Source organism: Tauraco erythrolophus, chromosome 15 (assembly GCF_009769465.1).
Source record: "Tauraco erythrolophus isolate bTauEry1 chromosome 15, bTauEry1.pri, whole genome shotgun sequence".
NCBI lineage: Eukaryota > Metazoa > Chordata > Aves > Musophagiformes > Musophagidae > Tauraco > Tauraco erythrolophus.
This window is the reverse complement of record NC_141479.1, coordinates 8350324-8372076: the sequence shown is the minus strand read 5'-3', so window position 1 is coordinate 8372076 and position 21753 is coordinate 8350324. Positions and strand designations below refer to the sequence as shown.

The following is a 21753-nucleotide window of genomic DNA, read 5'->3' as shown; positions in this document are numbered from 1 at the left end:
TGAATATTGAATATACAATAAATAAATGTGAGCGCTTTTTTGTTGAACCAAAGTCAGAGACTTTCAAATATCAAAAGATATTTAAATATCCCATCCTGAGTCCTCAATGTTTAAGCATATCTTAAAAGAAATGGGGAAAGCCTGTTTTTTTTTTCCTGTATTAGTGTTCATAGGACCTGGTTTTATTAGCTTTTATTTCTGGCCATGTTTTTGTTCCCATATGAAAATTCTATTCCACTTGACATTGTGGAGGCTGAGATAATAATCATCAGCCAAGCACAGCTACCTATTTGAAACACCTGATCTAAAAAACAATGAGGCTAAAAAGAATCAAAACATGTCAGTTTCTGTTGATTTGTAAATGATGCTTTTGTATTTATCTGCTGTCACCATGTTTTGGCAGTTAATTTCCTATAGCCTAGTATTTCCTGAAAAGCTTGCTTGCTGATTCTTCTCTTCTTTTTTTTTTTGTATGTAGCAATTAAGAATTAAAAATAATTATCCCTTTAAATTATGTCAAGATATTTGCGTTTCAATAATTGTGTTATAAATTACTTTAAAACTAGTATGGAATTAAATCAGAAAGATGGTGAAATACTCATACTGCAAATAATACATACACCACCTACTGTTGGATATTTTGATTGATATGAAACTATATTAAATTACAGTGTATAGGCTCAACCTTTATTAATCTAGTATGGGTATTATTTATAAATACTTATGTTAAAACAGATGAAGCTAAAGGAGAATACTCTGCATTTGGAGTAAAGCAGTCAGGCTTTTCATCAGTTTTACGTGGAAACTAATTTTAAAAAAATAAGATATAAATTGTACGTATTTTGTGGAAAAAAAACAGTTAGTGAAAAAGGATCTTAATTAGTGTCTGAATTGAAGGAAAGATAAGCAGAAGTCCGTTATTATACATTTTGTTTAGCAACAGACTAATATGGAATTTAATATTCCCTAGATTTAATTAATGGATAAGGACAGAAACATTCCTGTCATTAATACTTGCATGCCAGAATAGAACCTAATGGTCTTTCTCTAATGCAATTGACAGGAAAATATGGTCCTTCCTTCCTAAATAGAATATAAATAAACATTGAAAAAACCCAGCTTCTTTCTTCTCCTGTTCTACATTTCCATAATTAAGGAGAAAATAGCTTATGTGAAAAGGAACATACGTTACATGTTTTTACTATATCAACATTAAAGTTTTCCAGAGATGACTAGATACATCAATAGAAATTGTTTGCCTCGCTGGTAAGAGTAAAGGAATGTGAAGAGAGTGAAGTGCAGTAAAATTTATGCAGAGTATAGGAAATCAAGCTTGCTTTTGCTTCTATTAATTTGTAGTCCATTTCGGCACTGGTTCAGGATTGTGTTTTTTTTCTCCCTAGCCTGAAGAATTAATCTGAAAATGGGTGATTGAATTATAGATAGAAGTAATTTTGGTAGCGTGACCTGCTGTCTTGGATGTTATCAGAGAAGCTGCTTACTAAATGGAAGACTGTTTACTCAGCACAGTTCTGGTGAGCATACTGCCTTCATGTTTAATCACGAAGCTGAATAATGTCATGTATGTCCAACTTAGGAAATTGGTGCATATCACAGTGACTTGGTTAATCTCATATTTGTAAATCACAGAAAATTCTCAGCTAGCTAATGTATGCTTTATAATGTTTAATGGTACTCACTCTCTTTTCTACGTGTCCTTATTTACAGCAGGTTTTTGCAAGACTCACGGGAGTTTTTGAACACTGATAAGCATTTTTAATTTTTGTAATAGATACTGAAAAAGTTTGTACACACAGAAGTTTTACAAAGAGGCAATAGGTAAAAATGAATGTACCTATATCTGCCATGTTTTGTATGTTCTCTATCATAATATTCTACCAGAGGGCCAACTGGATAAAAACGTAGATGCTGTTGTGCTTAGCTAATACAATGATTTCTATGTAAAACAGGGTAGTTTTACCTTTATCTATGTTAGAGAAATCAGCAATGAAGTAGCAGTGTTGTTGCCATGTACCCATGATACGTTTCTGCTGTGAAGATTTCAGAATTTCAAACAATGAGGTCAGTGGTTACAACCATATTAGAGAGGAAATTGGTTCTAGTGTATAATTTCCTGAAACATCCTCAGGAAATACACAGTTATGGATACTTAGTGGCTTTAAATCAATGCAGCTGGAACAATATTTGTAATATTTGCCTGCTTAAAAATATTTTTAAACATGATATTATGGATAACATTTTGGGTAATGATTCCATTCAGTTTGTATCATGATCAAAACCAGTAACGAAGAGGTGCATGTTGATGTAGCACAGATTCTGCCAAGTGGGCGGTGTGCAGATACAACAACAAAGAATGACCTGTGTGAAAAGGATTATTTCACTAATTCAGAGATAGGTAGCTGCTTGTATTCAACTTTAGTTTTGAAAGTTTTTACCTCTGAAAATTGAATAATGCAGGTAAAATTTAGTTGAATAACTGAAAGCAGAGTAGGTCATTTTTCATTTAAGGAATCATTATCCTGCAGATTTGAAAAGGATCAGGTAGGGAAACTTTCATTTTTGAGTTGATTGACCTACAGTGCGCAGTTAATACACTATCAAACTGTTGAAAACAGAAGAGTGACTAAATCCAGACCAGGCAGTCTATTCAGAGTTCTTGTCTGAACAGATATGATAGAAAGTACATTATGTTGCAAAATGAAGAGAAGCAAATACAGAAGTGAGAAAGAGCAAGAATACAATGTGAGCTGAAGAGAAAAGGGAAATAAATGATCAAGGCAAAATACAAGGAAAGATTGAACAGGTCTTAAATAAGGATTGCTAAACTTCTTCCTTGGAAGTTGTAGGTGTTTAGCAGTACCTCTGCATCCAAATGATTAGGGTAAAAGAAAATCTAGGCAATAAATGTGAGTGGAGTAATATTTGAATAAAAATATTGCAAAAGAGGCTTAAGGAGTAATCGTAACTAAAGTTGAAGGAGATTTTGTTAGAAAATAAGTCTGCGAAACAAGAAACTACTATACTAGTAGTTTATCACAGTGAATTTCTTGTAAACACCAAGTTAACATTGCTGTAGTATTGATGCAATGCCCTGATGCTGCACTGAATTAATTAAGTTAATAACAGGGACTATCCACAGATAATAGCAATCAAAAATGTTTTTGTGACTTGAATTTGAAAATGTGATTAGGCTGTGAACTTGGAAGCATTGGTAAAACACGGACAGGCTAGCAGAACAGCTAAAGTCAAGGCTGCTACCTCTGTGCTGCTACCATGAAGAGCCAAACCAAGTTGTCCATCAGTAGCATAGAGGTTCTGCTTTGCTTCCCTGCTTCGTATGAAAAATGAGATGTCCCCTAGTGCATAGATAATCTCAGATTGTTAGAACGGTGCTTTGTGAGTATAACTATTAGATAATAGTAATGTTACAATTAGGAGAGCTGTAATTTCTTTTTTTTCCCTATGTTCTTTGAAAGGAACATGATTCCAAGGTTTACAGGATCTCTAGGAGCCTACCCCACAACCAATGGGGCCTGCTTTAGATTTATCATTAAATGAGACTAGAGAAACAGAGCATTAGTGGTTTCTTTTATTCTGGCATTTAGCTTTAATCACAGTCTTTTTACTCGCTTTTTAGTATCAACAAATAGAGAAGTTGCACATCTCTTTTTTTGTTGTATGGAAAAAAATAATTAAAATTTAAAATGTTTTTAGATTACTGTTAAATCAGTTAAAAGAGAAACATTTCTGTTCTCATTATGGACATGTGAAAATATAATATTCAGGCTTCAGAATTGCTGAATACCCCCGGTCTGAGCCAGTGGAATGGGCAGGTGTTCAGAAAACAGCAGCAGAACTGGCAGTCTGTAAGACGTGCAACACAAGGCACTTCTGCTTCCTGTCAGCCCTTTCTCCTTTAATATTATCTTTTCATCCTTGACTTACTATTCACTTGGCTTTTTTCTCCTGATTATCGTTTCCTTTATCACCTGCCACTTTCCATTGTTTCTGCTTTTTTGCTGTGGAGTATACAGTCCTCTTGCTTTCCAGCAGCCTACTCAACTGCCACTTTGAACTGGCAAGAAATTTGCAACAGTGTTCCCTTCTATCCTGTTAAAGAAGCACTATCCCAATTACTGGAAGCAAAACCAGAGAGAACTTTATTTTTATGCTGAAAAAGCAAATTATCTACATGACAGAGCCAAACATCCTCTTTTGTGGTAGGAAGGAATTTGGGAAGATACAGTTCCTCAATCTATGCTGAACTCCTCCAGAGACAACACATGCAAAAGTATGGAAAGATAAATTTTTTAGTAACATCCTATATCTATAGCATGAGATTGATTCCTATATCTTATAAGAGAAGACAGAAAACCTAGCCTGAGAGCACGTGTTTTAGCTGCTCTTCTGGCAGCCAGGGAGATGTTCAGGTCTTCTTCCATAGTAGAGTATTAAGTAGTTGCTAAGAGGCAAAGGCAAAACTCACACTTATCTCAAAATTTAACTGCAATTTTGTCTACGTAATGATTTTGAAAACAAGCTTGAGGACTCTGTCCTACAGACTGTATGGACTTTCTTTAAGGTCAAACGCCAGAATTCCTCCAGGACATTAGCATACCATTTTTAGGTTGCAGTCAGCAAATTTCATTTGAACTATAGAAAAGAAAATGCTCTCTCTGGTAAGAGGAACATAAAATTGTGATTCTGCAGCTCCTTAAAACTATTGCCTCATTAAAACATGGACTACAAATATTCAGTTTGACTCAGGAGGGTGTTTACTTCAATAAGCAGTAGCAGTAACTCCATTGTTTTCCATGTTTCTCTTCTTTGGTGGCTATGTTCTTGGTTTCAGGAGAAAATTTACATGTCTTAGTTACAAGCCAAATTTTTTCCCCTTTGTGAGGTTAAAAAAAAATGGGCAAAGCTTACAAGACCATACCAAAGATATATGAGCCTCCAACCTGGCCCATTTGGCTCTTTCATTCAGTTGCATTATACTAAGGAAACATATTTTAATCTCTTACTAGCAGTTCTCATTAAAAAGCTGATTTGGCAATGTGCAGATTAAAGAGAGAAAAAATACCATGTTCCAGGTAGTAGGACACTGTGTGCAGCAAAACTAAGTTTGAGTGAGATTCTTTTTCAGTTTCTTACAGCAATATCCTCATCTGAGTGTTAATCAGCACAGCTCCACTGGTGGCATTTCTCTCATTTCCCATGGGTGTTTCCTGTCCTTCAGAAGGTCCCCTGAATCTGTGTTATTTTCGTCATATGCATCTGCTGTGAAAATCCTGTCTGGCTAGGCAAGACGGGCAAGAACTCTCTCTGCCCCATGCTATTCTAATTCAAGTTTCAAATTTGAACAGGAAATTTGGATTTCTTTTTCTAGTTCAGTTCTTCTTGTGAGTTCTCTTAGCACTTACTGCTAAAATGCATTTTACAATTGCCGTGAAAGAATCCTACATGCAGCTTTAGAAGTTTCTGAAAGGTCTCGCACTCTTTTAGTCAGTAATGTGCTGCCAGCAATTCTTGACATGTGTTCCATGTGCTGTGCTTACATAACCAACTGGTAGCTTTTTAATCAAGCTGGATATGAAAAACCAGATTCTTTTGTGTGAAGTAAGAATGATTTGGGATATGAAACACAAAGCCTACAGTAAAAAAAAAAAAAAAATAATAAAATTTCCACTGCAACCTTACAGAGAGTAGAAAAATTAGACATTAAAACAAATGAACTTTAAAATGCAGTTCAGTTATATCATGACATCCTTTGAACAGATTTACACAAAGTTTCTTCCTCGTTACGATATTTTAAAGATTTTTGAGGCATTTGTGCTGCATGTCAAGATGGTAGGAAGCAGCAGAGCTCATTCAGCACTTAGGGCAGAGGAAATATTATCGAGGAAAATAGTCTAATGTACAGATAACTTCTGCAGTCCATCTTGTACACAGGGGGTTGACCATGCCTCCATATAATCTCCCACCTGGGAAGACTGCAAAACATACATTGTATCATCACACGTATTGCAAAATCCTGACAGTAAGTCCTTTATACTATACCAGTCTTGCATGTTCTTTGTTGGATGTCTCATATTAGCTAATATATGGAAATACAGCTTGAATCAATTCAAAGCATCTTTTCGTAGCATATTTAATCATAAGGCCTTTGTTGATTGTGGAACCAGCTGATGCGTTTGAGAGGCTCTTAAATTTTCACTCAGTAATTTGAAAAGAAAATGGGCAAACTTCTTTTTCTCTTTCATTTACAGACATAGCAGTTGAGACTGGAGAGAAATAGTTTCTGAAGAATGCCATTGCATCAAACAATCTGTAAGTATAAAATAGAACTAGTATGAGAAAGGGAAAGTCTAATGACTGATTGAGTGTCTTGTCTTAAAAAATAGCTACAGAAGGTGGAGTGAGGGCTTGAGAACTCTAGGGAGTGCCAATGAGCAGACAGAAAAGAAGTGTATGCCTATCTTTCTTTGGAGAAGAGAATTGAATTTAGAGAGGCGGATTAAACTTTCATATGCTAGGAGTTTATATTAAATGGAAACTTAACAGAATGTTCTAGGTTTAGAGCAGTGATTTTAATATTCAAATATCCCACTCTGTAGACACTATGAAGCTGTACCATGTTACAACTCAGTTTTGTGAACAAGTTCAAACAAGTGCAGGGATTAACCTCTACAGAGTAACTTTTTACAGGTTTGAAACTTCTACCACAACCCTCCAAGAAAGAAATATATCTTCAGTTTATGTAGATTGGCACTTGCAAAAATTAATTGAACCTCTTTTACAAACTTTAAAAATGGCAGGATCTCTTCAGTCTGCCCTCAGATCATGAGCTTCTGGAAAATGCTAATTCCATGTAAATAAAGCCTTCATATTTTTATGCAGCCAGAGTCAAAGCATTTGTATTAGGGGGAACTTCAAGGTCATAAAACTATGATCTGGAATACAAAGACTAAAAATAAAATAGTAGTAATAATTGATGTCTTGTGGATAAAAAACAAATCTATCACATTGGGATTAATGAGAGCTAGTTAAGGATCTAGCAACTCTAAAACCTGTAGCACATCAAAGATGCACAGTCTTAGTTAAACCAATCAAAATGCAAAACAGTTTAAAATTCCTGTGCATCTGTAAGAATAATATCTGCTATAATTGCATTTTCTGTCTTGGTATTAAATTACTTCACTTTAAAGTAGTTCACAAACACTTTCCATATTTCTGTGTTATGTGCCCTTTGTATTAATGTTTTCTAAATGGCATGTTGAATAGTGTATTAAATTGCAGCTTCTTTCTAAGGTACCTGAGGTGGCTGGTTTAGAAGATATTTTTCTCAGCTTTAATAACTTCTTCCATTTAAATATATTGTTAGTGTTTCCATATATCTTGTTACCACTACATTTTCCAGGAGGCCAACCAGATTAAAGTGTTAATAAACTGCATGATTAAGCAAGTTTTTTACTGTAGCCATACTCGTGCATTTCAAGCGGTCAGTTTGTTGCTGCTGAGATTTCCCCTCTGTACAGGATTACCTTTGTCCGAAACACGTCGTGCAAGTCAGTGATTAACAAGGGATTGGCTAAGGCAGTTCGTTACATTATGCAATTTTGACGTTGCACCTCTTTCACCGGGGGGGGGGGAGGGGGAGGGGAAGAGAAAGTTTCTAAAACCTGCTTGTTCATCTGAACTCTGCATAGGGCCCGAGTGCCCGGAGCCCTTCACGTGGGCAGAAAATAACCACCCCGCAGTAAAACACCCGTGGCACGTGGGAGGTGCCGGGGTCCATCTCCGCAGGCAGCCTGCTGGGAACGGGGAGCACCGGGGGTGCTCTGCTCCTCACGGCTCCCCCGCCCCCGGGGAGGCTCAGCCTCTGGGCACCCTCTGCGGAAGAGATGTTGGATCCTGCGTTTCCTCCCTTCGGTTAGGGCTGCCCGGGGCACTGTGAAGAGCACCTGCACCGGCCTGTGCTTGAAGAAACAGGGTCCTGAACCCTTTGGCCGTGACCGCAGAGGGAGGAGAGCACGTTTTTGTGAAAACAAACAAAAAAAATGGATTTCCCTTAGTAACCATCCCATTTAACAAATGATGAGTTTGTTACACGCGCTCTCTCCTATACCACCTTTTCTTTTTTAGTCATAAATTAACGCCTGCACAAATTGTAAGTGCCGGCCTGACATCTAGTGGCAGAGGCAGCCATAGCGGCAGGCAAGGGAACCGGGGCCCGCGACCCGCAGCGCGCTTTGTCTTTTGAAAGGGGGAGGGAAACACACACACACAAAAACAAACAAACAAACAAAAAAACCCACTACTGCGAGAGAAGGGTGAGAAGGAAGCTGGGAGTTACTTTACTGCCCGAGGCTGGTGAGCAGGGGGAGCTCCCCCCGGCGCTGTGCGGACGCAGGTGCGGTCCCTCAGCCCGGCCCGGCGGCAGGCAGGTGCGGAGGCGGCGCGGCGCGGACTGTCCCTGCCGGGCGCCCGTAGCGGGGCGGAGCCGCGCGCCGGGGCCGCCCCGTGGCGCCGGTGTGTGGGCGGCGCGCCGGGAGCGGAGCGGGTCGCCATGGCGGCGGGCAGCGCCATCCAGATCCCCAGCCGCCTGCCGCTGCTGCTCACCCATGAGGGCGTCCTGCTGCCCGGCTCGACCATGCGGACGAGCGTGGACTCGCCGCGCAACATGCAGCTGGTGCGCAGCCGGCTGCTGAAGGGCACCTCGCTGCGGAGCACCATCATCGGCGTCATCCCCAACACCAGCGACCCCACCTCCGACTGCGACGAGCTGCCCTCCCTGCACAGGTGCCTCTCCGGCCGGGACGGTGCTGCCTCGGCTGGGGCGTTGGGCTGGCGGGGGCGGGCCTGGCTGCGGGGCGAGTCTGTTCTGCTCCGCCGCCCTGTTGGGAAACGCTTCTCCCTTCAGAGAAATTTCTCACGGCACCGGACCAGCGTATGATGACAGGGACCGTCTGTCTTACGTCTGGAAAAAAAGTTTCAAAAAGGAGACCGAGGTGGGAGAGCAAAGCATGGCCAAAGAATGCAGGCCAGGAGCGTTAAGGCTGTCCCAGCTGCTAAAGATAACATTTTTCACCTAATAAGTGGCATGGATATTGACCTGGTTTACATAAAATGAAAACGCGTTGTGTTTCTGTGGGGTAAAGCATGAGTGAAGCTAACATGCTGTAACCCTTACTCTCCAAACTTTGTTACCTCAGTGGACTTAACAAGGTTTTGCAAGAAAATAACTTCTCTTTTAAATCTACTTAAACAGGTACACGTGATCTAAAATGTTTGCTCAGAACGAAGCCAACAATCTCGCTGAAGAACTGCAAATTACAAGCACTCAATCTTCCAGTGCATATAGTTGAAGCAGGAATGTCAGTGTTGCTGTCCACAGCATTAAATTATTTATGAAAAAATTACATGCCAGTGACTGTATTCTATTATCCTGGGTAGTTTTTCAGTTAGTTCATTCATTTTCACGTTTTAGGGTTTGGTTTTGTAATCTGTATTACAAAGGAAATTGTATAATTTAGGTGCCTTTCGTGATAAGGAACTATGACCCAGGAGGTTTTTACAACCTATAGCTCGGTTGCCTCTTGATAAGAGGTACGCAAAGTGTTCTGTGGAAGGTCACAAATGATACAAAGATGTCATCTGTTTTTAGGATTGGCACTGCTGCCTTGGCAGTTCAGGTGGTTGGTAGCAACTGGCCAAAGCCACATTATACGTTGCTGGTTACGGGCCTCTGCCGGTTCCAGATCCTGCAGTTGGTGAAAGAGAAACCGTATCCTGTTGCTGAAGTTGAACAGTTAGATCGACTTGAGCAGTTTACTAATCAGCATAAATCTGAGGAGGAGCTTGGAGAGTTGTCAGAACAGTTCTACAAGTATGCAGTGCAGGTAAATTGTTTTAATCCTATGTGCAATATATCAATGTATTTATATGTATATTTGGAGGAGTTGTTTGTTTCTTATTTACCCTTCTCTGCAGTGGTTATATTTTTCAGTTACCAGTAGAGTTTCAGTACTTCTGCTGCAAAACAAATATTTTTGTATAGCTTAAGGTTTTTCTGTGATGTTCCAGGGTGCCTATAGAGCTCATTGCAAGGTGAGTTTAACTCTGTATGTTAGTGCTATGATAAGTTGGTATTGTTTCATATACAACAATACTATAAATACACTCTAGTAAAAGGAATACTTTTGGATATTTTTTTCAAGAATTGATGGTAAACAATGAACTGATTTTTTGTGAGAGTTGGGTTTGGTTTTCTTTTTAATTATTCAAAAGAAAAAAAAACACTCTAAAGCCTTAACTGTAAACAGATGTATCCAGGTGTAAGGAATTTAAGTTTAAAGGATATATAGAAGAAGAGTTATCATAGTGTTAACATAACTGAGAAAGTGTTTCATCAGGGTGTGTGGGGAATAAGAGATGTAGGCATTGAAAAAAGTGCTTCAAGTGATGATGTTTTTGAACTTCTCAAATAAGCAGAAAGCCCGAGTCTTGATTGCCCTATGCTGATTTGATGCCTCTTCTGTGAACTCTTTTTTTTATTGGTTTCAGTAGCTTTTTGGCAAAATACCCAGGCACGTTTCATACTGAAAGATGCAATCTTTTTTGGGTCAGATACTCACTTAAATAATTTAAAAATAAACATAGCAACCGCGAATATTGTTCATTTTGTGTTCCTTACAGTTGGTTGAGATGCTGGATATGTCCGTTCCTGCAGTTGCAAAGCTGAGACGTCTTTTGGACAATCTGCCTAGAGAAGCTTTGCCAGATATACTGACTTCTATCATCCGTACATCCAATCAAGAGAAGCTTCAGGTATTATGTTCTTAAACTTTTTTAAGAGGAGTTAGGCATTTGCTATTTTTTTTATGGTTAATCACTTTTAGATAATTTTGAAGTTGCTTACGTTTGAGACTATTCAGTGATAGTGATGTGCGAGAAGGTGCTTGTGTTACAACTGAGCATGAATACTTGTAAAAAGTTTTTATGCTGTTGTTTGAAGGGTTTATATATCTGTATGTCAGAACTTTCCATAGGTAAATTAATCTAGTTAGCATTGGGAGCTGTTCGTTTTGTTAAACAGTAAGAAATACAATGTGGACTTCCCTTTCCCATGGTCAGGATAATAAATATTTCTTCAAATTTTTTTGGAATCTTGCTTATCACAGTTGACAGATCATTGTACATTTCTTAATGCCAACAGCTTCAGAATCAGGTTTTATTTTATCTTTTTAAAGTTAAACACTGAGACTGGTTAAATTTGCATCGTATATCAAAATAATTTTATGCAAAAATGATGGCTTGATGCTTACTAGTCTGATTTCTGTATTTGCTTGCTGTATTCAGAAGTTTTGTTGTTCCTTTTTTGTCACTGCCAGTGCTGCACGTTCAAGCTTGAGTTGAAAGCGTAAGTTGAGTTCTTTCAGACAAATAGAAATTAATGCTCTTTTATGAGGCTCAGTAATTGAAAACCAGAATGCTGATGTTTGCCACAGGAAATGTAACCGAAATAATAAGGTGCTTTAAAAACTGACAGGATAAAATACTTTTTTTCTATTTTGGATTGCTTTGTAATTTTGGCATCCTTGAGGCTAGATTTTGTGTGCTGTATTCTTATTGCTTTTCTTGCTACCTTTTTTCCTAAACCATCTATTCTATAGCTCAGGTCAAAAGACAGTAACAGTACCCTCCTTGTTCCCTTCCCCAAAACTGGTTATCCATCAGCATGAACTTGTTCACTACTTACAACTCCTTGCTCTTAGATTTTAGATGCCGTTAGGCTGGAAGAACGGTTCAAGATGACTATACCATTGCTTGTTAGACAGATTGAAGGCCTGAAGCTGCTTCAGAAAACAAGAAAACCCAAACAGGATGATGATAAAAGGGTATGGATCTTTAAATGTGGGATACTTAAACATCCTAAATAAGTATAAAGATGCACTTTTAAACAGGCTCATGAACGAACACGATTTTAATCTGTGCAAAGTTGTAGTCTATAGCCATAATGTTTTATGGTCAGTCTGGGGCTGCAGAAGAACACTCAGCTGGCAACTTTTGCTATTTAAACACCTGAAAAAGAAAATATTTTTTTAAAATTGCCTAAAGTTGCTTTTTTTTTTTTTTTTTTTAATCTGGGCACTTTCTGACATTGCATAAATGACCAGGTCCCTTTAAAGATCCATTTGATGCCCAGTACACACACACTGAGTTTTGGCCTGTGTACCTTTTACCAGTGGCACTGCAGGTGAATGACAGCTTTTGAGATACTCCTTGTGTGTTGTAAAATGAAGTTTGCTAAACTAGGACAGTTTAGACTCTTGCTGCGTCTAACTATACTTATGTAGTTTGGTAAACAGGAAGTGATTGAGAAATGAAAAAAAGGGAAGAGGGAAGACTTATCTATTTTGTAAATATTAGGCTTATTCTGCTTAATACAGCAGGCTGCAATGCCCCAAAAATCACAAATAACTGTTTTCAGTTTTGTTCTGTCCTCTGTTGTCTGCTGGTTAAGGGTAGGTGATACATGCGCTTAGGAAATACAGTAAAATGAGAACTGTAACTTTTTGAAGTAGTACCAATAACACTTTGTGAAGTTATTGGATTAAAATCTTCTGAATTTTTCTATGAAGGACGCTCTCCCAGCACCTCGCATGTTTTCCTCATGTTTTCCATTCAAAGCCCAAGTATACACCATATTTAAAAAACAAAACCTGGTACTATTCTTTGACTGTTTTTTGTTTTGTAGATTGTAGCTATTCGTCCTAATAGAAGAATCAATCATATTCCAAGCACTACAGAAGATGAGGAGGAAGAAGAAGATCATGATGATGTTGTCATGCTGGAAAAAAAAATTAGAACATCCAGTATGTCAGAACAAGCTCTTAAAGTTTGTCTTAAGGAAATAAAGAGGTAGGAGACTTTCAAACAGTGGTTTCTTCTCTCATTTTTTAAAACAAATCTTGCGTTAAGCTTTTCTTATTTGATGATATGCTTGTGTTAGTTGTGTTTTGAAAATGATTTTTAAAATTTAGTAGAGTGCTATTTTTTGCTTATAAATTTCAGCATTTCATCTTTTAGAACATCAGAGGTGAAGACAAAGAAATAAGTCTTCTAGATACAGTTTATATGTTAATATAGCATTAAACTGTAAGCTCTAAGCCTCTACATTATGAAGTGAAGATCTCAAAAAAAAGATACACTAACACTGCGGTTGTGTATAATTAATGAATAAACTGACCCAGTTTTAGTCATTTTTTTCTCTGATGAGGGGATGACTGTGCTGTCTATTGTGATGTGATGGTTAACAACCTCTTCCTCAGTGAGAATGCATAGATAGTGGTGCATGCAATGTATGCATAGGGAACTGACTTTTTTTCATTTCTCTCGATATCCTATAAATAACCTATTATTATGTAAAGATAATCCCCTAATTGATGGAATAGTGACTTGGTTTTTACTATTACAATTGTCAGAAAGTAAGAGGGTATGCTGATGACCTCAAGTTTGCTAAATATCTGTCTTGTGATGCAGGAGAGTCTTACTTCACAGTTAATTCCTCATTCACCTTATGAATTCTGTGCATGTATTTCCAGGTTAAAGAAGATGCCTCAGTCAATGCCGGAATACGCTTTGACAAGAAATTACTTGGAACTGATGGTAGAATTGCCATGGAACAAGAGTACAAAAGGTAAACCCTTCTGTTATTGTTGTCACTTGCACAGACATTTTAGGACAAGTAGCCTTCACGTAAACATGACATACTTATTTCTGTCTTGCAGATGTTTGTCTCATTCTCTGATCATAAAAATGTCATTAATATGTTACTGAAGTCTAACAGCCTGCCTTGCTTAAAGTCGTATCTGTGTACTGAATAGCTTGTATAATTCAGTTGGGCATCTAAGAATGTGAATTTACAAAGTATTAGGAATATCTACATAGAGAAATGAAGGTGTTATCACTTACAATCTGTGCTAGCATGTATCTAAAATAATGAAGAAAAGAGCAGATAATTACTATTTGTATGTCAGACAAAAAGCTTTTGTACGTTTCTGTAGCATTAATCTTCCTGAAGAAGGTTATGTTATGTCTTAAGTTAATCAAGTTTAATAAGGAACAAAAAGATGAAAAAGCACAATTGTAGTTAATAATTACGACTTCAGGTACAATAGAAGAACTGAGTGTCATGTCAGCTTTGTACCACAGTTTTCAAAAGTTGTGAGCAGAGCGATAGTATTAATATGGAAACAGTATGCAAGAACACAGGGCGAGGAAAGAGTAGAAAATCAAATACGACTTTTCCAGCTGACGAACACGAGTAGATTAAGTGGGTAAAATGACTTTCCAGAAGGTTTACTGCTGGAGAAAAGGATTTTAATTCCTTCTAGAAGCTACTGAAGAATAAGGCTTTTGAATAGCATGTAAAACAATCTGATTTTTAAAAGAAATTTCACATACCACACCAGCAGGAACGTTTGTCTGTCTTTTGCCTTCTCAGTACGCATGGTGATGAATTTTGGCCGTTTTGGACTAGAGCCTTGGCTGTATACAAATCTTCTTGTAAATGTTTTCTTTAATCATTAAATTATAAAAAGATCTGCCTACAGATCTGTGCAGATCTCTACAGTATTATTAAATACTAGTAGGCCTTTGAAGGTCCCTTCCAGCCCTAACGATTCTATGATTCTATGATAAAAGAATCCCAAAATGAGTAAAGTATTTGATGATACTCATGTCCTAGCAGAATGATTCTTTGGTGAACGTTGCTCTTTAATCTTGCAAAATTATGCCATGTCACATGTAGTTTGAAGCTTTTACTTTAAGCAAAGTTTGTATTCACATTCCTGTGAGTAATGCTTTGGACTCTGTAGCTACAGCGAATAAAATATACATGAATATAAAATAGAAAATTCAATGGAACATTATGATCATTAGTGAATTTTTTGTTCAATGGTTCATTACAAAAATTTACACAGTTGATGAGAATTTAATCACAGTTGTCTGTGTGTGAAATATGCAGTTACTGCTATAAGGGCTGTGCATCTGCAATGCTTAAAAATTGAAGGGTGGGTGTGTGCAGAGTTGATAGACTTCACTGCTTCCTGCCTACTCTCTGTGTTGTAGAGCAAAGAGCAGACGGCTGCTTTGTGCCAGAAATTTCTCCTCTGTGAAAAGTTTTAGTTAATGTCTATTGATGAGGCCTGACCATTTATGTAAAATTATGGCAACCACAAAAACCAGATTTTTCCAGGCCTGGTATCACATGGGTGTTTTTTACAGTGCCAAATCACTTCAGGTGTTGCCTAGCAAGCAAAGCCTGCCCTTCAAGCCAATAGGGTCCTGCTCTGTTTGCGAGATAGTGAGAAACCCTTGTTATAAGTAGATGACAAAGACATAGGGATAAATTTGTCTTTTGAGAATACCTTACATGATCAGACTTATTTGAGAAAGCAAATGCTGAAAAATTTTGATGTAATTGAATTGCTATTCTAGAATAGACACTAATTTCATTTGAACCAGATTTCAATCTGTGACACAGTGAAAAGGTGGGTTTTTTAAATTTCATTATCAGTGCTATGATCTGTCTATCTTATGTTTAATTTCCTTATTAAATGAGAGTTATAATACCTTTGTTTTAGGAAAACATTGTCTAAAATCTGTGTGTCAAGTGGATTGCATTGATGGATGTGTTTGCTTCTCTTGTATTGTAGAATTAATGGTTTCCATTTTTAAAGGTAAATGTGCTGATATCTTTTCTGTTGTCAATGATTGATAGATCGCCTTGAAATTCGTGCAGCTCGAATTCTTTTGGATAATGATCATTATGCTATGGAGAAGCTGAAGAAGAGAGTTTTGGAGTACTTAGCTGTCCGTCAGCTTAAAAACAACCTCAAGGGACCCATTCTTTGTTTTGTGGGGCCCCCAGGAGTTGGTAAAACTAGCGTTGGAAGATCAATTGCAAAGACTTTGGGTCGAGAATTCCACAGAATTGCTTTGGGAGGTGTTTGTGATCAGTCTGATATTCGAGGCCACAGGTAATTACTTCTTCCTTTCCTAATTACACTTTTTTCTTTTGTTTGTTACAGAATGTATTGATTATTTTCATTGTTTAGATAATACAGAGCAATTTTGCTTATTTCAAACAATGGTAGTTATTCATTGGTATTCAATGGTATTATTCAGGAGAGAATTTTAGTAATGGGAATGAATTTTTAGCATTGAGAATACAGGCTTTATTCTCTCCTTCTGCTGCTGCCCTTTATTGTCACAGTGGAGAATGGAATTTCATCTTCAATCACTTTGGCACTTTGAAGTAAAATTCAGTAGAAAGTCTAATGCAATCTCCTTAATGCTCGGTCTGATTTTTCTACTTTTTGAGAGAGATGTAGTGATTATATAAAATAGCCTATGAATAGCAACGCATTACTTTATAACCAGGCTTGTTGCTAAGACAGGAGGAACAATTGAGAGTCATACTTAAAAGTTGCTACAGGATAGCAACTGAGTTACTTAATATCTCAAATTTGTTAGTCTACTATTTTCTGATTTCAAAAGGAAGTTTATGCAAGGACACTTAAGCTGGAAGATTTCAAAGGAGATTTTTTGGGTGACTTTCCCTAGGACTTTTTTTTTGATCTTGTGTCTCTTTATGTATCCACTTCTTAATCTTCAAAACTAGTTGTTTATATTAGTCCATTCCTTGCAAGTGGAAGCATAATGAATGGGTAATGTAGGCAAGTAACTGATAAACATCAGTGCAGTATTTTTGCTTCTATTAAACATATTTTATGCTTACTGCATGCAGTGTAGGAAATTTGGAATAATGAATTTCTTAGTGTTCTGAAGATTTATAAAACCATGTGGGTTGTTTTTTTTTAAAGTCACATTATTGAATATGAAATTTATCCTTACAACAGTAGATAAATTATTGTGAATTAAAGTTATCTGTTATTTCTTTGATGCAGTGTAGCAGTTAATTTTGCCTAATAGCTATGCTGGTACTTTCGATCGTCAGAATACACCATCATTCTTACTTCAGTTCCAGGTTATTCTGTAATTTCTTTTTGTTTTCAAGGCGTGAAAAGGGCCTTGGTATTCTTACCGGTTCCCTATGTAATTTTAATGAAAACTTACAAGAAATGCCCCAAAAAAAGTTCATTTTGCGGTGTCAGACTTCTGACTGTAAGCTGGTTGCATGTGTGAATAGTTTAGAGTGGTAGAAGCTCACAGTCCCAACCCGAAGGAATGAGGGAGACTCACTGGGAAATCTTGTGCTGAACATGTGCATTAACTTCTACGAATCTACAAGATAGTGTATTTCCAGGAATCTAGAGTATAATGTACTGTTGATCACTTCTTAGACCAGAATGTAAGAGATGAAAAAGTGAGAAAAAAGTGATTTTGTACTTGACCACAACTTGAATTTTCAGAGTTGTTTCCTAAACCTTTAGTTCAGCACCCTTGATAAAATGATACATTTATTCCTGTGTGCATTCTTCTGTGGCAGATTTGCAGGAGTTTTGTTTTCCAGAGTGTTTGACACTTTCCTGGAGTTTGAGCTTGAAAGAATTGTTTGAAAGATTTTTCTTAGTGTAGATTTGGTCAACATACCCAGCAGCCAGTGGTGATTTGTAGATACATTTGCTTTAACGCATCGGTTTTTACTGCAGAGCAGCACTCAGTGCGTTTGTGTGACTGTTTTGCAAACCTCTGTAACAGCTGGCCTTTTAACCAATTTACTTACACACCAATGGAAAAAGAAGTGAAACTCTGTCCTCCTTCTCTATGTATTATTCCTGTAATTCATAAACTGTGTCGTTAATCACTGTTTAATAACTGAGAATTCAGATGTTTCAGATTACTTATGGTATGGGTCCTAAAAACAATTTAAAATGTGATTCAACAGCATGTTGCTATTCGAACTGAAACCACTAGAGGCTGTTGAATACTAAGCATTATAAAAACAGTAACTCTTCCAGGGCAGAGCACGACGCCAGCCTTCTTAACAGGGAAACTACTTTATGAGTAAAACTGTCATCAACTCGTACTCAATTGCCACTAATTCCCTACTGTTTTCCGGGTGTTTTTTTGTTTGTTTGTTTGGATTTTGTTTTTTGTCGGTTTTGTAGTTCTTTTCACTGTTTGGCTTTCTATCTTGTGCCTAGATCTAATACAGACAGCTAGAGTCATGTGATAATGAGGCTTTTGAAAACTTAAATTTAGGTGTTTGTGGCTGTCATTGTAGGATTTTTGAGGGCATTATTAAACTATTAATGCATGTTAGAAGCTAATTATTATAAATGTCATACTAAAAATTTACTTGAAATGAGCTAATGGGAAGTATTTGATAAGAGTTTATTTTTCATCAGCAAAGGAAAATGCTATCTGGAATTAGCAAGAATATCATGTGGTAATTCTTTAACAAATGTGTATATTTTAAAAACAAACTTTGGAGCCGTTAGTATGAGGAGTCCCTTGTAACTGACTGCTTTTGCAAGTTTCTTGTAGGTAAAATCAAAACCAGCTGTTGCATACTGTTTTTTTAATTCTGCCTCATTTTTTTTTCTGCTTTTAAGAATAAGATTTAATCAAATTAAAACTACAGCTTTTCTGTAGACCTCTCTATATAACGTCCTTTTGCATGAATAAATTCTTCAAGTTATTCCCAGTCAAGTGAATCTATATCGTGCATCTGGTGGCAGTCAGAGAAAGGAATTACAGAAGCTGTCTAGAAGTGGAGGAGACATAGGCTGCTGTTCCCTCAGTTTTACTTTTAAGCAAGCTGATTTTTAGTGTTAGGTGTTAGGAGCCATTCTTTTTCTCCTAAAAGCTCCTTTTTAGGCTTAAAGGCTTAAGTTAAGGATTCCATTAACATTGCAAAAGAGTGATAGTCTATGTACCGTTTTTAAAAATGTACTGAATGTACTAGAAGATTTAAAAAGCCTTGTGGTTCAGTTTCACTCGCAAGTAAATATTGCCCGAAATAGCATTCCCTGTGGCGGCTGATTACGTGTTGTAAGTGAAAGATGCAGACTGATAGATTCAGTAAGCAAAATAAAGTACATTAGGTGGCAGCAGGGTGGGGAGTGGTGTTTCGTAAGTGTGCTGTTCCATGTGATGTGCAGCTAGGGCAATTGGAAACGCCCAAGTTTTGCCATTTCAGTGTGCATCATGTGCCTGCAGCTGGAGTTTGTGGACCTTCTTTTGATTGGGTGAAGAGTAGCTACTACTGTTCTGCATTCCCAAAATGAAATCATCATCTTGGTACAAAACCAGAACTTCTTTATCAGACATCCTCCAGCTGTTGTTCACATTCACCGCTCATCTATACCATATGTATAAGTCTGCTGGTTTACATTTATTGTGAACTTGCATTTTTAAAAAAATGTTAAAAACCCCAAACCACCCTGAAGGACAACTTAGAACTTTTTTCCAAGAAGCTCACTATGTTTAAGGTCTCTTTGATATTTTGATTTCTACAAGAACTGTATGATCTTCTCTGTTACGTGTGTGTGGTTTTCTGTTTTAAAAAGGGAAGATGTAAATGTGCCATTTATTCACAGTGGTGCTGGTGAGATCACTATGAAGCTTTTTCTCTCTCACCTCCATGTGAAGCGCTCTTCCGTATATTACCATTGCTTTTCAGTTTCTGAAAGCTCGGATAGTTTACTTCTGGCTTAGGACTGTGCCTGAAAACTTCAGGTGCATCTGCGTGAGAAAAGGTGTGATTCCTCACGGGTACAGCTGTGCTAGCAGGAGTTAACAAGCACAGGCCTTGTTGCACTAGAAAAAACCAAACCTCAAACAGTTTCACCTGGGAGAGGAATAGCTTTGTTATAAAAGTGTAAAGCATAGATCCATTTGTAAAGCACTTTGAGTAGACGCAGCCTCTGTCCTTGCAAAAAAATAAGCTGTGACCTTGTGCAAGCAAGTTCAGGAATAGTTTCTTTGGTGGCATTACCTTTGTTATCTTTTCCTACTCTGCAATTTAAAAACCACTGTAGTTAAATGCAATTTAAAACTTTTTTACTTTAGAAAAGTATGCAGAAAGTGGGTCACGTTTTTATCAATAATACTAGTACTGCTTTAAGGGTTCCAATTCATACACATTCCCACTTTATATTGGGAGAGCTGACAAGGTTACATTTCCCAGCTGTCTGTCTTGCATTTTCTAGGATACATAACTCGTAATGACATGCTGTGCAACTCAGATACTCAAATCTACTCAAATCTAAAATGACTGTGACCTGAAGTCTATTTTCAGGGTTGGGGGGGAGGAAGTATTTCAATCTATTAATAACAGCAGCTTTTTAATGTTTCAAGAAAGAAAAATCTCTTCCGGTTTTGTTGTGGGTTTTTTTTAAGTGCTTCTAATTGGAAAAACTCCAAAAAGTTTTTAAAAGTGATGTGTGTGTGTTGCATGGATATAAACAAACATTTGTTATTCAGAAAACCTTTTGGTACCTAACACTTACTATACTTTGACCTGTGTTATTGCAATTGGATGTGAAGGAAGAGAAAGAGTGATTATTCACAGTGCTTTTCCATGACTAGAGAAACTCAGTTTACCTTCATTTAGTTTGTAAACCAAAGCTGCTTTTTAAAACCAGATGGAACACAGATATCTCAAAACTTCTTAGAATTTAAAAGGATCAGATAAAACTTTGTGCATGTAAGAACACAAACATGCATTAAAAAACTGTAATGTCTTTAGGCATGTGCTTGAGAAAAACGTACCAAGCAAGAAAGAAGAGTGTTTAATGTTTACCTAATTATGTTATCCTATTACTGGCATAAATAGAATATTGAAAACAGTCAGGCTGCCTTGTCTCTGAAGCATATAAAATTATTTACTAGTACAGTAGACACCTTTTGTTAAAAAGCAACAACAACTAAACAAAACCCGAAACCACAACCAAAGAAGATAACAAAAAAACCCAACACACCACACCACCCGCTCCCCCCCAAATTGCTACAGTAATTAATTTGGTTGCACTGGTAAATGATTCACTTCTATGAACTTCAGTTCTGCTTCTGCCTTGTAACTTTCTGATTGCATTTTATAGGGTGCTTCCACGCATTTGGCAAGGTTGGCTGTGTGCAGATGGAGAATGAAGTGGCATGTAGTATAATAGCTCCCCCGTGCAGGTTTTTGGTCTGTAATAAACGTTGCATAGGCCAGTGCTCAGTGGAGAGGAATCCAGTCACTCACTGCAGAGTGAGGCTACACAGAAGTGGTGAGGTGATAAACTCTTGCATGCTGGCTGCGTCAGCAACTATCTCATGGAAGGTTCTAATAGGTAAACTTAAATTCTGATCCATTTCTGGCTGTTTAAGAGACCCTAAAAACTTCTGGTTTTCCTCAGTAAATAGAATAACTGCAATTTGTTCCCTCACTGGTTAAATATTACATGGAAATAATACCATTTCTTTGTGGTTTGAGTTGGGATTTTTTTTTTTACATTTAAAGTCTTCTCTAGTATCTTTTGAAATTACTCCCACGGTATTTTTGGTTTCATCTTTCTAAATGTCATCCTGTTTATTTTGGACTGTATTGAAACAGATCACATGGCAAAGCATGTGATCACAGTTCTGCATCTCTGCTCTGTGAGGGTCATGAGATAGGTACTGCAATTCAGCGCTTCATGTATCTCTCTCTTCTTGAGTGACCAGCATTTCATACTCGTAATTTTTTTGTTCAGTTATGGCACAAGCAGAAAA

General features: G+C 37.4%; 1 protein-coding gene across 2 annotated transcripts in view; it reads left to right on the top strand.

Moving 5' to 3' along the window:
- The first annotated feature begins 8590 nt into the window (after positions 1-8590).
- LONP2 (lon peptidase 2, peroxisomal) overlaps positions 8591-21753 on the top strand; it is a 41312-nt gene continuing 28149 nt past the window's right edge. The window contains exons 1-7 of one of the 2 annotated variants that reach the window (XM_086621085.1): positions 8591-8823; positions 9689-9923; positions 10720-10851; positions 11799-11921; positions 12782-12945; positions 13629-13723; positions 15809-16067. In XM_086621085.1, the coding sequence (XP_086477211.1) occupies positions 8591-8823; positions 9689-9923; positions 10720-10851; positions 11799-11921; positions 12782-12945; positions 13629-13723; positions 15809-16067 (1241 nt within the window). The remainder of the gene's footprint in view (positions 8824-9688; positions 9924-10719; positions 10852-11798; positions 11922-12781; positions 12946-13628; positions 13724-15808; positions 16068-21753) is intronic. The other variant, XM_086621086.1, reaches the window with a different exon arrangement.